Source organism: Sorghum bicolor, chromosome 7 (genome assembly GCF_000003195.3).
Source record: "Sorghum bicolor cultivar BTx623 chromosome 7, Sorghum_bicolor_NCBIv3, whole genome shotgun sequence".
Classification (NCBI taxonomy): Eukaryota; Viridiplantae; Streptophyta; class Magnoliopsida; order Poales; family Poaceae; genus Sorghum; species Sorghum bicolor.
In genome coordinates, this window is record NC_012876.2 from 61555253 (window position 1) to 61569551 (window position 14299).

The window sequence follows — 14299 nt, forward strand, 5'->3', positions numbered from 1 at the left end:
CTGGACGTCTGATTTTCTCGCGAGACACGTGTCAGGCATCGAGGCTGGGGGTGCACGGGCTTTGGCATGAACCCATCGCCCACTGAATTTTCTTCCATATACACGTATATACACGTACGGAATCCATGCATCTCTAACCAACCGGTCGTGAGTGCCGGCTTATCGTGACCAGGCATATCAACATACGTGCATCTACACGTACGCGATCTGGACTATTGCTCACAAATTATTATATATTATCAAAATAAATTGAAGATGCGTGGCCCACATATCATAAGCTCCTTCATAATTAACAACTACATAAACATGTGCCTGTGATAGTTTAATACGACAATACATATTTCATCAAGGTTCTTATACGTCATGACATGGAGGACCCATATGTGTGTATATGCATATATTGTTTAGAAAGCCCGCTAGTTAAGAAGCCAACTATATACATAGTAGTCGTGCATGCATGCATGGAGCCTTGATACACGTTTAGTACGTTGTAGACCTGATTAAATTAATTCAACTAGCTTGTAAAGTATACGTATTCTTCATCACCTTTATGCATGATATAGTAGGAACCTCTTGCGTATAAACATGGATATAGAGAATATCCACATAGTTATTTTTGGACCAATAATTATTCATGACTAACTTCTACTCCATGGATCGATCCGGAGATTATTGAACGCACGAACTTAATTAGCACCATATAATTTTCAATAAGTCATAGCATATGCTTATTCGTTATATGGCTCCAAATATTAGGGCCATACATAAAAAATATTGCACGGGTCACTCCCTGCTGGCAGCCCGTGTTACTTGGCACAGGGAATATTATATACCAAAAATTTATCATACAAATGCCACCCGCCGAGTTGAGTCTATGCGCGAAGCAGCGGAGATTCGACTCGGGGAAATATAATTTCGACATATATACGTGACTTCGTGATCATAGCCTGGCTTCATTTTTGTCTCTGACGGCTTACGGTCTCAAAGGTATCTTGACACCACAAGTCGACAAATATTTAGAAAATATGGCGAAAAATCATGCCACATTTGACGATATAGCGAAGATCATACCATATCATGGATAAGTATTCTGATCCCATTGCAACTGAAAATGCTGGTGATAGTCAATGGAGTATCGAAAACTTGGCGAAATTTATCAAGGTGGATGCAACCGTTTAGCTATAACGGTGCTAGCCATCCCTCCTGAAGGGTTTCACAATTCCACAATCGTCGCACTGACTTGCTTCACTGCTCCCAAATAAATAGCATATATATCCGAAGCTCCATAGGTGTACTGCCAAAATATAATTTAGCCAAATAGCGTATAGGCCAATTTGTGGGTGAAGGGCCATCTTGGCACATAAGCCATGATGGGCGTCAATATAGACATGCCTTGAGTTCTTCTTGTATTCCAAAGAATGAGAACAATATATATTTTTTTTTAAAAAAAAAATGTCGGCTTTCCCATGAGTCACCAAGCTATGGAGCACCTTCCGGCGACGTCATCCAAGGGTGTATTTTGACATAAAAGGTCAACGACACAACTTTCACTTGAGGTTTAGTTTCCTCGTGATATACGTGTTGAGAGATTAGCACTTCATTAGGACCTCTTTAGGTCAGGGAAATTACCTCCGAGCCTCCCTTCAGTCATGTGCCTCACACCTTCTACCATTGTCCAGTAGGGAACATAGGATACAACTATATTTTTGGAATTGGTTTGGAGGGAAACTGGTTATGGTATTTCTTTTTTTTTGCCTTTACTTTTGCCGAGGACGATGAATAGCTACCCTCCTCCTTCGTTCACTTGACACCTTGATTTTTTTTATTATTGAGAGCTTCGAGACACTTGACTATGTCTCCTTTTTCTTTCTCTCCTTTTATTTTGCTTCTTGGATTTTGTCTTCAATGAATTCAGAGGGTAGCTCTTCAACTTTATGTAACTAATAATCCTCGCAGGCTTATTTTTTTGGCCCTTGTTATCACCTCTTAGGGTGGCATGTGGCTTCACACTTGATTCAGACTTTTGTCGAGTCAGGTAGCCCTTTCATGCTCTTTTCCCTATAGTCTCCCTAGAGGCTTGGTACTCCCTTTTAACTGGACGTAGGTGAAGGGTGTGGTGAACCCACGACTCTCAGAGTCAGCACGGATCGAAATTCATCTGCCCACTTTTATCCCCTATTGGTGCCAACCATGTGCTTGTGTTGAGGTCCCTTTACCTCGAATTAAGTTGATCGGGGCATTCCCTGCCCAGGGACACGCCTTGAATGACAGCCACCAGAGGACTGAGCTTGACGACATATATGGGAGAAAGCCTTTTGTTGTTGGACATGATGTCCATTCATTTTAAGACACATTTTCTATAACGAGAGAAAACATGTTTATATATATATATATATATTTTTTTTAAAAAAAAGAGAGGAAGGATCGCCCGACAATTAGTCACGCGAAATATTTTTTTAAATATCTGCCATTGATAGGCGGCATAGGACGGAGTCCCTGGTCATCTATCAGCTGATATGCACCACCATCATAAACCTGCTCAATGACAAATGGCCCTTCCCACTTCGGCTCGAATTTCCCTTTCGTCCTGTGTGTAACGACAATAGGGCGTCGAAGAACAAGAACAAGTTCACCTTTGCGGAAAACTCGCTGCTTCACCAATTTATCATAGGCCCTCACCATGTTCTGGCGATATAGCTCTAAATTCTGGAGTGCGTTGAGACGACCCTCCTCCAAAGCATCCAGCTCCTGATAGCGAAGCCGAATTTGCTCATCATTTGTAAGTTCATCTTGGACAGCCACCCGTAATGATGGGAGCTGCACTTCAAGTGGTAAGACTGCCTCACTTCCATAAACGAGGGAGTACGGCGTTGCTTGTGTTGGAGTACGAATAGTAACTCGGTATGCCCATAAGGCTTCAAAGAGACGATCATGCCAATCTCTTTTATACTTCGTCACAGTCTTTTTAAGTATTTTCCCAAGGGTCTTATTGAACGCCTCAGCAAGCCCATTAGCTTGAGGATAATATCCCGTGGAATAATTTCATGTAATATTATACTTCGCAATGAATCTTTGCATCTTAGTGGATGTGAATGCCTTAGCATTGTCGGATGTAATACTTTGTGGAACCCCAAAACGATATATGATATGTCGTTCTAGGAAGTTGATGACGTTGTCCGTCCTTACTTCTCGTAAAGGTATGGCCTCAGCCCACTTGGAAAAGTAGTCAGTTGCAGCAAGAATGTAGTGATGCCCTTTGGATGAGGGAGGCTCAATGGAGCCAATAACATCAATTCCCCACGCGTTGAACGGCCATGAGGGAACGGTAGGGTGAAGCGGAACCGGTGGTTGATGCTTGAAGTCGCCATGAATTTGACAGTTATGACAAGCCTTTGCAGTTCTAAGGCAATCAGCCATGATTTTTGGCCAGTAGTACCCAGCCAACCTGATCCTATGATACATCTTGGCACCCCCTTGATGGCCACCGCATACTCCATGATGCATCTCTTGTAATATTTGATCAGCTTCTTTTCTTGAGACACACCGCAGGAGTATTTCTTGACCAAATGATCGTCGGTACAAGATCCCGGCCTTATAGATATATGATGGTAGGCGTTGTTGTAGGCGGCGCCTTTCCACCGAATCATCTGGCCACGTGCCATGATTAAAATAATCAATGAATGGCTTACGCCAATCATCTTGCTCAACAATCATCGTCGTCACTTGATTGACTTCATATTCTTCAGGAACAAGTTCTAGGACAGCGGGGAGTAGCCATCTCTCTTCTATTTTTATTTCAGCGGGCTCGCCACCTGGGAGCACTAGCGCTGCTGCAAGTTTAGCCAATGCGTCAGCTGAGGCATTTTTGCCTCGTGGAATATGTGAAACTTGAATATTCTGAAATTTCTCCATGAGCTTACGTGCCGCCACATAGTATGGCACCAGCTCAGGTTTGCGTACCTCATAAATATCATTGATTTGGCGAACGACGAGCTGAGAGTCACCGTATGCTTGCAAATTCCGAATATCCATAGAAAGTGCAAGTAAAAGGCCGAAGATCAGGGCCTCATATTCAGCTTCATTATTTGAGCACTCTTCCTTAAGGAGGGAGAATGAGTGGTAGATGGTCTCGCCTTGCGGCGTCTTGAATACGAGTCCGGCCCCGGCTCTTTTGCTAAGCGTGCCGTCAGGATTTGTTTCGGTACGGGATGCACCATCAATATATAATTCCCACGGTGATTCAATACCGATGGAAAATACCTCTTCATCAGGTAAATCAATCACTAGTGGCGAATCGTCCGGCACAGGGTGGGTTGCAAGAAAATCAGCCAAAGCTTGCCCTTTAACTGCTTTTTGTGGGACATAAGTAATGTCAAATTCCATCATAAATACAGCCCATTTACCAAGACGTCCCATCAGGGCCGGTTGGCTTAGCACGTACCTTATGGGGTCTGCTCTTGCTATGAGCTGAATTTGGTGCGCCAACATGTAGTGTCGCAACTTCTTTAGTGCGAAGACGAGGGCCAAGCACAACTTCTCAATAGGTGAGTAGTTATGTTCGGCACCTACCATGGTGCGGCTCAAATAGTAACATGCTACCTCCTTTCCTTCATCATTATGCTGTTCGAGCAGCGCGCCCACCGAAGAGGGCTGCGTAGCAATATAAAGAATTAGTGGGCGTCCTCTCACAGGCGCCGCCAGGACAGGAGGGTTAAGGAAATACCTTTTAAGGCTGTCGAGCGCATTTTGGCATTGCTCGTCCCAATGGAATGGCACACCCTTTCTCATTAGTCTCGAGAACGGCTGAGTGCGTCCTGAGAGATTAGATATGAAGCGTCGAATATATGCTAGGTGACCCTGTAAAGATTTAAGGTCACTCAAATTTTGGGGAGGCGGCAAATCAAAAATAGCTTTAATTTTCTTTGGCTCAATTTCAATGCCTCGATGACGAACAATAAAGCCCAAGAACACACCTGATTGTACCGCAAAGGCACATTTAAGCGGGTTCATCTTTAGTTGATACTTCCGTAGCCTATTAAAGACAATACGTAGATCATCCTGATGCTTTTGGCGATCCTTTGTTTTCACGACCAGATCATCAATGTAACATTCAACCGTCTCATGGATGAGGCCATCAAGGACCACAGTCATAGCACGTTGATAAGTCGCGCCCGCATTTTTGAAGCCAAATTTCATGACAGTGTAGTAAAAATTCCCTTTGGGCGTTCGAAAAGCTGTATCGAATGCATCTTGTGGGTCCATCTTAATTTGGTTATAACCTGAAAAACCATCCATGAAGGACAAGGCGCCATAGCCGGTGGTAGCATGTACTACCATCTCTGTGATGGGAATTGGAAAATCATCCTTAGGACAAGCACGGTTCAGATCGCGATAATCGACGCAAATCCGAAGCTGACCATCCTTTTTCTTAACAGGAACAATGCTTGATAACCAACGAGGATATTGCGCCTCCTTTATAAAGCCCGCAGCAATTAATTTATCAACTTCAGCAACTATGTCATTTTGTAGCTTAGGACAAACTCGACGAGGTTGCTGCTTGACCGGCCGAAACCGAGGATCGATGGCCAGCTTATGAGTGGCGACGTGAGGGTCAAGCCCAGGCATCTCCTTATAGCTCCATGCAAAACAGTCACGGAACTCTGTTAAGAAAATTCGATAACTTTCGCGTTCCTCCATTGTGAGTGTCACGCTCACAAAAGTGGGACGTGGGTCATCCTCAGTTCCGAGGTTGATCTCGACTAGCTCATCAATAGTCAATTGGACACCGTCTTCGAGTTGTTGAGGAGCAGAAGCAGCATCAAGAACTTCATCTTGTTCCACGTTCATGTTTTTACGGATTCGATTTAGAAGGTATTGTTCGTCTCTCAACCCTTGATAAGCATTAGCAGCAGCTTGCAAGGATCGTGACTGGTGAAGTATAGGACACGGGTTACAATCCTCATTGTCAGAAGCTGCACCCTCCCTATCATTTGTATTTGCAACGACGGACGTCATATGACACATCGCTCGCCATGGATCATTATTGTTTTCACCCTCGCTTTCTCAGATGAGTCTGAATGAACATAACCCAAACCATATTTTGGTTGAGTCTGGTTCGTCTTCTTTTCAGCCATCTTAGAAATCTTCTCTATTTCGTCCCACCACTCTTCACATATGGCGGGTGGTGGTGGTAACCTACAATTTTGCCGAAGATGAATCCCAGACCTCTCGAGTAAGCGAACCATCCTTGGTTCAGCTCTGGTAGTAGTGGTGGGCTCTCCTGTCTCTAAACAGACTTTTGGAAATTTAATTACAAAATCACAAGGCAACGCTTGTGGTGCCTTGTAGAAGAGCATCAGAGATTTACAGCCTGCTTGTCTAGGAACTAGCCACACATCTAACGGTGTCGTCATCGACGTATACATTGAAGGAGGTTGTTTTATCCCAGCCTTCCTTTGATCCTCAATTTCTGCCACCCTTTTACGCACCATCCCTTCTTGAGGAACTGCAGTTCCTGCCTTTGTAATATCAGTACGTAGCATCAGGGGAGGTGGCATGTTGCTTTTTGACGTGAGAAGCTTAGGAACTCCTCGAGCGCCTATAGAATTAAGATGAGTCAAGTCATTGGATTTTAATGACTTTATCATTGAAGAATCTTTTGCTTCAGCCCCCAAAGTCACTTGGGGACGCACAGACCTTAAGAGTATAGGCGTAGCTGGCGCACCTGAGCTTGGCGTCGACGGAGTATTTTTAGTATTGAAGGACGGTGTAACCATGAGAGATTTTCCATGCCTTTTAACTTGTTCTCTCTTTTGAATTCTTCTTCCAGAATGTGGGGTGCTCAAGGCATCTACTTCAGAAGATGTATTCGAGCCAGGCGTAATAATGATGTCAGCAGCTGGCGCAACACGTCCTTGATGCTTACTCAGCTCCCCGCCTGAGAAATAATATTTTGCGTCGGCGTGATACGACTCATGAACGGTATATGGGGACTCATTGGCAGCAATGCGATGTTGCATTCCTTTATTATCTAGAAATTTTAAGCATTGGTGGAGTGTCGAGGGGACTACTTGGTACTTGTGTATCCATGGTCTACCCAAGAGCGCCGAGTATGATGTATTTGCTTCAATTACAAAGAACCGCACTTTGAAGCTAAAAGTGGACATTTGAATCTTCACAGTGATGGAACCTAGGGCTGAAGTGCCCTGATTATTAAACCCGCAGATCACCACCTCAGTCGGTTCAAGGTCATCCATTGTAAATCCAGCACGAGTGAGGCTTCGAATCGGCAAAATATTCACCGCGGAACCAGGATCAATGAGCACACGACGCAAATGAGCGGTGCCAATATTTCCTTCGATGTAAAGTGGTCGATTGTGATTATCATCCTCCACCAACTTATCTTCCTCTGAAAAGGTGATTTCGTTGACTTCACTTGCATTGCAAAGAAGTCGATGTTTAGCCATAGTAACTTCGTAAACTTCTGGAGCTTCAAGCGCTTTGATGAGGGCCTGGCGTAGCTCTGGAATTAGTAGCAATGCGTCATAGACGCTCAACAATGCTGGGATGCGCTTTAGGTGTGCGACAACATTGTAATCAATTTTGTGAGACTCTACCCCACTATTGGGTGGAATATCTTGTGCGTTTTCTTGAGTAGCTGCATCCTTTGTACGCGGAGCGTCTTCCTTGGCACCCTTTTTTGGCTGAGGCCTTTGGAGCTCTGGCAAGGCCTTTCCGCTTTGTAAATTCATGTTAACTTCTACTTCAGAACACTGGTGATACTTCGTCCATAAGCATTTGGCGCTCACGAGGTGTAAGCCCATCATCCGCTTCGGAACTAGTCGTATCATTATATTTAAGGACCACACTACATGTAGCCGTATCAGGCCGACGATGTAATATAGTATACTCCTTTTTACCTTGTGGCTCGCCATTTGGAGCTTCAGCTTGTTGCTCCCAATTATGAGGCATGAAATGTCCAAGCGTAGGCAACATTCGGCTTCGTCGGGGAAATGATTCATTTCCTTGCGCCTTAGGTACAAATCTAGGCGGCATACGACGACGACTTGGATCGTGCCACCTGTATGAGGGTACATCCATAGAATGCGAAATTATACGTCCCGAATCACATTGATGTATGCGTCTTGGCGTCAACTTGTGATGAGTAACAGTCTGCCAAGCATTGGGATCCCGCTCATCTATTTTTTGAGAGAGTTCCAAACTTTTTAATCGGTGCTCAACCTGAGCGAGTGGTACCCAGCTATCATCATTTGCCTCAGCAGCATTCGTCCTTGTGGTTATTATATTTACTGCATGAAAGTCAGGATTGACGGCATCTGGTAGGATTGCCAACCTCTTTTTATCGATGGCCCTTTGTAGCCACTCTTTGAAGGCGACACAATCTTCAATAACATGCCCGACATACCGATGGTATGGGCAATACAAAGGATTGTCGACCATTTTAACTTGATCCGGTCGCTTAGGATCAGGCAGAGTGAGGTACTCGTGCTCCATGACTTGTTGGAAGAAAACCTTCACCACGTCTCGACGAAAGATGTATTGCTTCCGAAGGAGCTCTTGAATAGATGGTCATGTCTTGGCGCCAGTATTATTTCGCATGCCCAATACAGGCACATTCCTTTGATGCTGTGAGGTTTCAACCCTTGCGGTGTTAGCTTTGGCTGGAGCCTTCTGTTTGCCGCCATTATTATTATTATTATTGCCCTTGAAGGTCGAGTTAAACCTCCTGACATTATCGGGAGTGCTAGCATTCTTGTAGAGTTCCATAATCTGAGGTGACTTTTCGAACTCCAATTTTGTCGCAGCCACCGCTGAGCTAAGAGCACTGAATGTTTTGGGCTCACGCCGTGAAACTTCCAGTGACCAGTGTTGTTGCATGCCATAGACACACATTTCAATTGCATCCTCGGGATCCATCTCACGTGCGAGGCGTACATAGCTGTTACGAAAACGGACTATGTAGTCATCAATTTTTTCGTCACGCCTCTGGCGAACTTGTGCTAACTCGATTATTGAAAAATCCTTCTTCATTGATACAAAGTGTGCCTTGAATAGCTCTTTCATGGTTTTCCAGTCAGGTATGGTGCCAACTGGCAAGCGACTATACCAATGAAAGGCTGCACCCGTTAATGAGCTAGAAAATTGTCGTAACAAGAGAGAAGGGATACGAGCAGTATCGCCACACATTGCCTCAAAATACGACAAATGTTCTCGTGCGTCTCCCGTTCCGTCAAATTGTCGAAACTTCGGTGGATTCCAGCCAGCTGGGAATTGCACCAAATCATGCCAAGCCTCGTAAGGCTTATCAAGCTCATAATCGGACGATTGCGGTGACTGATCAACATTCACTTGTCTCATCTTTTTATTTATTAGGTCCTCTATGATAGTATGAAAATTCTTCAATGTGTTCGGGGGAGGCGCAGCATTAGCTGTTGCACCCAGTGAGGTGAACTGTAATTGCGGCGGAGGCTTGGGTACCTCATTAGTCTTGGGCACATGACCCGCATCTTCCAGCTCTTCTATTTGTGGGTCAGCTGCGGCCTTCTGTGGAGTTCGAGGTACACCTTGCCCAGAACCTGTTAGGATCTCAACAAGTTGATCGAGTTTTAAGGACAAATTATTTATTTGTTGTTGCTGGTTACGCAGCTTCTCGTCAATCGACCCGTCATGAGCTCCCTGTGCACTTGTTCCCGGCCAAAGGTGTGGGGGCATTCCATATTGTGGATTTTCAGGAAGGGTTTTCTCTTTGTTCTTGGGGTCTGGCTGTTTAGCCTGACTTGTATCGTCCTTCCCATTGGGATCAACTAGATCATCTTGCTTTTGATTTTCGTCCGAGACCATATGAACCGGGACAGTGTTTTGACCTTCGTTTTCACTCTCCTCGTCTGATACTACAGAATGAGCAAGTTCAGAATAGCGAGGGGAGTTAGTGTGTTGTTCTAGAGAAATGCTGGAATCATCATCCAACTCTCCATCTTTGAAGGCTCCATCAACTGGACTCATAGTGCCTTCAATTTCTTGCATAGCGATTCCTTTCAATCGGGTTGAAGCACCCGGGCGCCGTGCTATCCGCTCTAAGGAGGCAGGATTTTGAGGGAGTTGTGATTGTAGGTCATTATAAGCACGTGGAGATAACCCACCCTCAGACTTAGAGCCACCAGAAGTAATCGGGCAGCATGGAGCCGATGACACACCCTCTTGTTCTTGATTACCAGGTCCCTTGGACCGGCGGCGTAATTTCGAAAGCGAACCATTAGAAAAGGTTGCTTTGGGGTTAGGTACGATCTCCTCATCCGAAGGATATGAGAAATCATGGGTAACTTGTGGAGGTACCCATATCAAATCATCTTCATGTTCAGCATGTGTGAACGTAGTGCCACACAAGGTCATCTGAATAGGAGAGGTAGAACCATGCTCCCTATCTTCAACTTGCATTCTTTTAGACTGCCCTCTTGATTGGTGAGCAGTCAACACCGCTTGCTCAATCTCCTTTATCAGAGACGATGGGTGCATATTTTCTTGTTGAATATCTTTATGGGAGTCTTCCATAGTGACATCATTTTGCGTTTTCTCCAAAGACCCTTTAGCGGAGGTTTGGAGCGAAGGGTTCTCTTCTTTGGCCACACTTGGCCTTTCATCCCCTTGTACTAGACGTGGTCTCGGCACGAGATTATCCACGAGATACTTGTATCTCTCATTTTGGAGTAGAGTAGGCGAAAGGCGAAGTGTGATCTTGTCGTAGAAGGGGTGAACTTGCCCTTCGGGGCGGACCCGAACATGCACGCTGCCAAGTACCAGATCTTGTAGCTCTTGGTACATGGCGCGTCGATTCCTCCTGCGGTTTTCGCGTTTGCGTTGATTAGCGGTAGGAGGCCGCGGAGCTTTAGGTGGAATTGCCGGAGTCGGCAAGAGTGACGAGTTCACTTGAGGGCCTGATGAAGACGCCACCTGAGTAGGTGCGACCTTCAAGTGCGGCTCATCCTGCGGCACTTGCCTTGGTCGTGTGGGTGGTGCGCTCGCAACATGTTCATGTTGTTGCTCTTTCGCATGATATTGGTCCCTTCTGAAATCTCTTGGTTGCCATTCTTGGCGTGCCCACGAATTCCAGCGAGGAAGCAATGGAGCCTGTCTTGAATGATGAAACGGGCGTGGAGGGAGATCCCTCCGTGGTGCTAGCGTCTTCCGCTCATCTTGGGGGCGATGGCTAGCGACATAGTACCTGCCACCCGCTTGTTGAGAAGACTCCGGAGTGTGACCATAACGACCAGGGCCTTGGTACTTAGACCTGCCACCAGTTCGCGTGAATGGCCTCGATTCTTGAGAGTTACGAACAGGAGAGATAGGCCTCCGATTACCCCCTGCATATGCACTTGGCTGGCGACCCTGGAGCTGCCTTTCCAACTCCTTCATCTGAGCTTGCAGCTGCTGAAATTGCTGCTGGAGCTGATCGGTTGGTGGTGCGTTTGCATAAGGCGCCGGTACTTCATTTGATAGTGCAGCAAATTTATTTTTTTCGGGGCTGGCATCAGCCGTGGTATGGTATGATGCAACCATCATAGGCGGGCGTAGAAGAATATTTTTAGTGCGAGCTGCAATTTCGCACTCAGGAAATTTGGCTACACGTTTTAATGTACGTGTCCAAAATTCATTCATAATAGCTTGCCTGACAAGCTTCTTTAATTCAGTTGGCCTATTGGCCTTTACAGATAGCACATAAGGCTCTCCCACAACGTCGAGGAACTCAGGGACTTGTTGCACTTGCTTAGGCGTCGTGCTTCTTACAACGTGTGCACTCAATTCGGCATGAAGCTTCTTGACGTGGCTCCGCTTCCTTCGATAGTTGCGGAGAGTATTCTTCTTGTTCCTAGAGCGCGCATTGCACATTGACCAGGACAAGGAATAAGAGGCGTCATTAAGTGCCTCGAGGACTTTGGCCTCTGAGATTGGACAACTCGGCTCCCGTGCATTCGAGAGTGCTTCGGGCTTCCCTAGCAGTTCACGAGCGTCGGCAACGGCAGTTTGTCTTGCCTTCTTGGCTTTAGCAGCCGCATGCTCGCGTGCTTTCTTCAACTCCACGGCTTGAGTCTGCACGAACTCTTGCGTGGGGTGGTAGTACTTTTTGTCTCCATGAGTGAAGACCGCCATGGGGGCGTGAGTGCCGAAGTGAATCAGACACGGAGCAGGAGAGAACTTCATCGCTTCCTCGATGGTGATGGCAGGGAAGGACTCACCTGCGAGAGGGAATCCTTCAATTAGTACACCGTGTAATAAAACTTGTATGGATGAACATATATTTTTTTTAAAGCTTCACGCATATATATATAAACACGATGTGCTCCTCTTCTAGTTTTTTTCTTAAAACGGCGTGGCTGCTTGGACCAGCAAGCCATGCTCAATATCTTCTCTCTCTTTTTTAACCAGGCATAGAGAGTGAACCAAGCACACAAACTAGGCACTGGATGCCCTTTCGTGTATACAAATATATGAGTCTGCATAAGCATGCAAGACGTTCTTTCAATGATGCGACAAAATTGTTGTTCTTCCTTCGTGTATAAGCCGGGAGGCATGTCTTTGAAGTAAGCATCGTTCAACCACGTACAGCAACCGCGAACGGGCAATCTTTTTTTTACAACCATTGAAGCGCAGCGAAGATGGGAGGAGAATCCAGTCCCACCGGGCGTGCCATTTTGTTTGGTCGAAAACCGGGCGAAGACATAGAAAAATAATGTAATGCAAGGGAGACACATGCACACATATTCGAGAACCACATATTTCATTAATTCTTTTTTGAATATACAAAATACATGATCAACGAAAAAATTGTCTTCTTCCATCTTCAGCGTCATGCTTAAGGAGAGGTCTGACTTGTAGAGAAAATTGCGTAGTTCGCCGATTCCCGGGGCCTGTTGGGCGCGTCCGGTTAATTACATCCGCAAGACGAGCTTACGGAAAACCTCCGATTAAGCTGCGCTTCATGGTCGTCAACTATCTTGGTCGCCGTCATAGCCATATGCGATATACGGCATAATAATTATGGGTGGCTTTATGTCGCCGAAACTCGGTCACGACATTGTCATCGCCACGTCGGAGTAATAAACAGAATATGTTAATAAAGGGGGTGACTTTCGCCTCGTCGGTGCCCAGTCATGTACGCCGGCCTTCACTAACACGGACATATGTGAGTTGCCTTTGCCTCGTCGGTGCCCAGCAACGATGTTGTCCGATCCCGTCAATTGGAACGTGTAGATGGACTAGTGACCTCGCCTCGTCGGCACTTGGCCAGAGTTCCGTCTAGCCTTGTCGGTACTAGACGCAAATAGTAAAAATCCGCCAAAAAAATCAATTAGCGGCAAAGTATTGCTTGAACGATGCTTTCTCATCACGAGATCAAATCGACAGCCTCCCGGTGTTACTTGCGCTAATTCGAGCGTTACACCATATTTGGGCGCAACAACTTTTATATGTAGGAATAAGACCAGGCAAGCGCCTCGTCGATTATTAAATCTCGACCCGCAATTAGGCAATCTTCGTCGTTGTAAGAATAATAGGGAGTAGGCCAAAATGACCTCTCCACCGCTGTAGGAATAATAGAGCTAGAAAAGAAAAAAATAGCTCAGAGTAGATACAACTTATGAGCAATTGTTCTTGTTCATCTGAACTTTGTTAGCGCATCGGATTATATGCCAACCATGGAACGTGAGGAACGACATCATGTAAATATGATGTTGCTGCAGTAAACAACAAATTGTTTGCTCGTTGCCAGTGTTACTTCAACGCAAACTTGCAAGAGCTGGAGCTCCTCGTCGGTGTTGCTTCAACGAAGACTCGCAAGAACAGGGCGTTAGCGTGAGCAAGGAAGTTTTTTATGTGTGGATGCTTGGAACGGAGAGCAGAGGCTCGACGGCGTATATGCGTCCATACGAAGATGTGCCACCTTCTCGACACAGCAACTCGAACGTGCGGCGTTACCGTCTCGTGCGTGTTGCCTTTTATCAACACGACGAGCGGGCGTTTCCATCTCATGTGTCCTCTTTTTTATCATCATGACGAGTGAAAATTTCCATCTCGCGCGCTGCCAACGAGCGGGGCGTTACCATCTCATGCGTCTTATCTCTTTTTATATATATGTAGCTTAACTTTGTCATCAACAACTTGATAGACGACCTCGCGCGGCGAGGGTTCTAACGTCGCCAAGCTGCCGGCCTTCTCACGATAGTAGATCAAAATAACAAACGACTTTCGCCGTACACTTTCCGCCACCGCCATAGAAATAATAGAG

At 45.8% G+C, this 14299-nt stretch overlaps 1 protein-coding gene across 1 annotated transcript; it reads right to left on the bottom strand.

The window, feature by feature from the left end:
* On the bottom strand, nucleotides 3043–6024 carry LOC110437319. Its single transcript, XM_021465726.1, has one exon. It carries the CDS (start codon nucleotides 6022–6024, stop codon nucleotides 3043–3045), a length of 2982 nt encoding a protein of 993 aa, XP_021321401.1.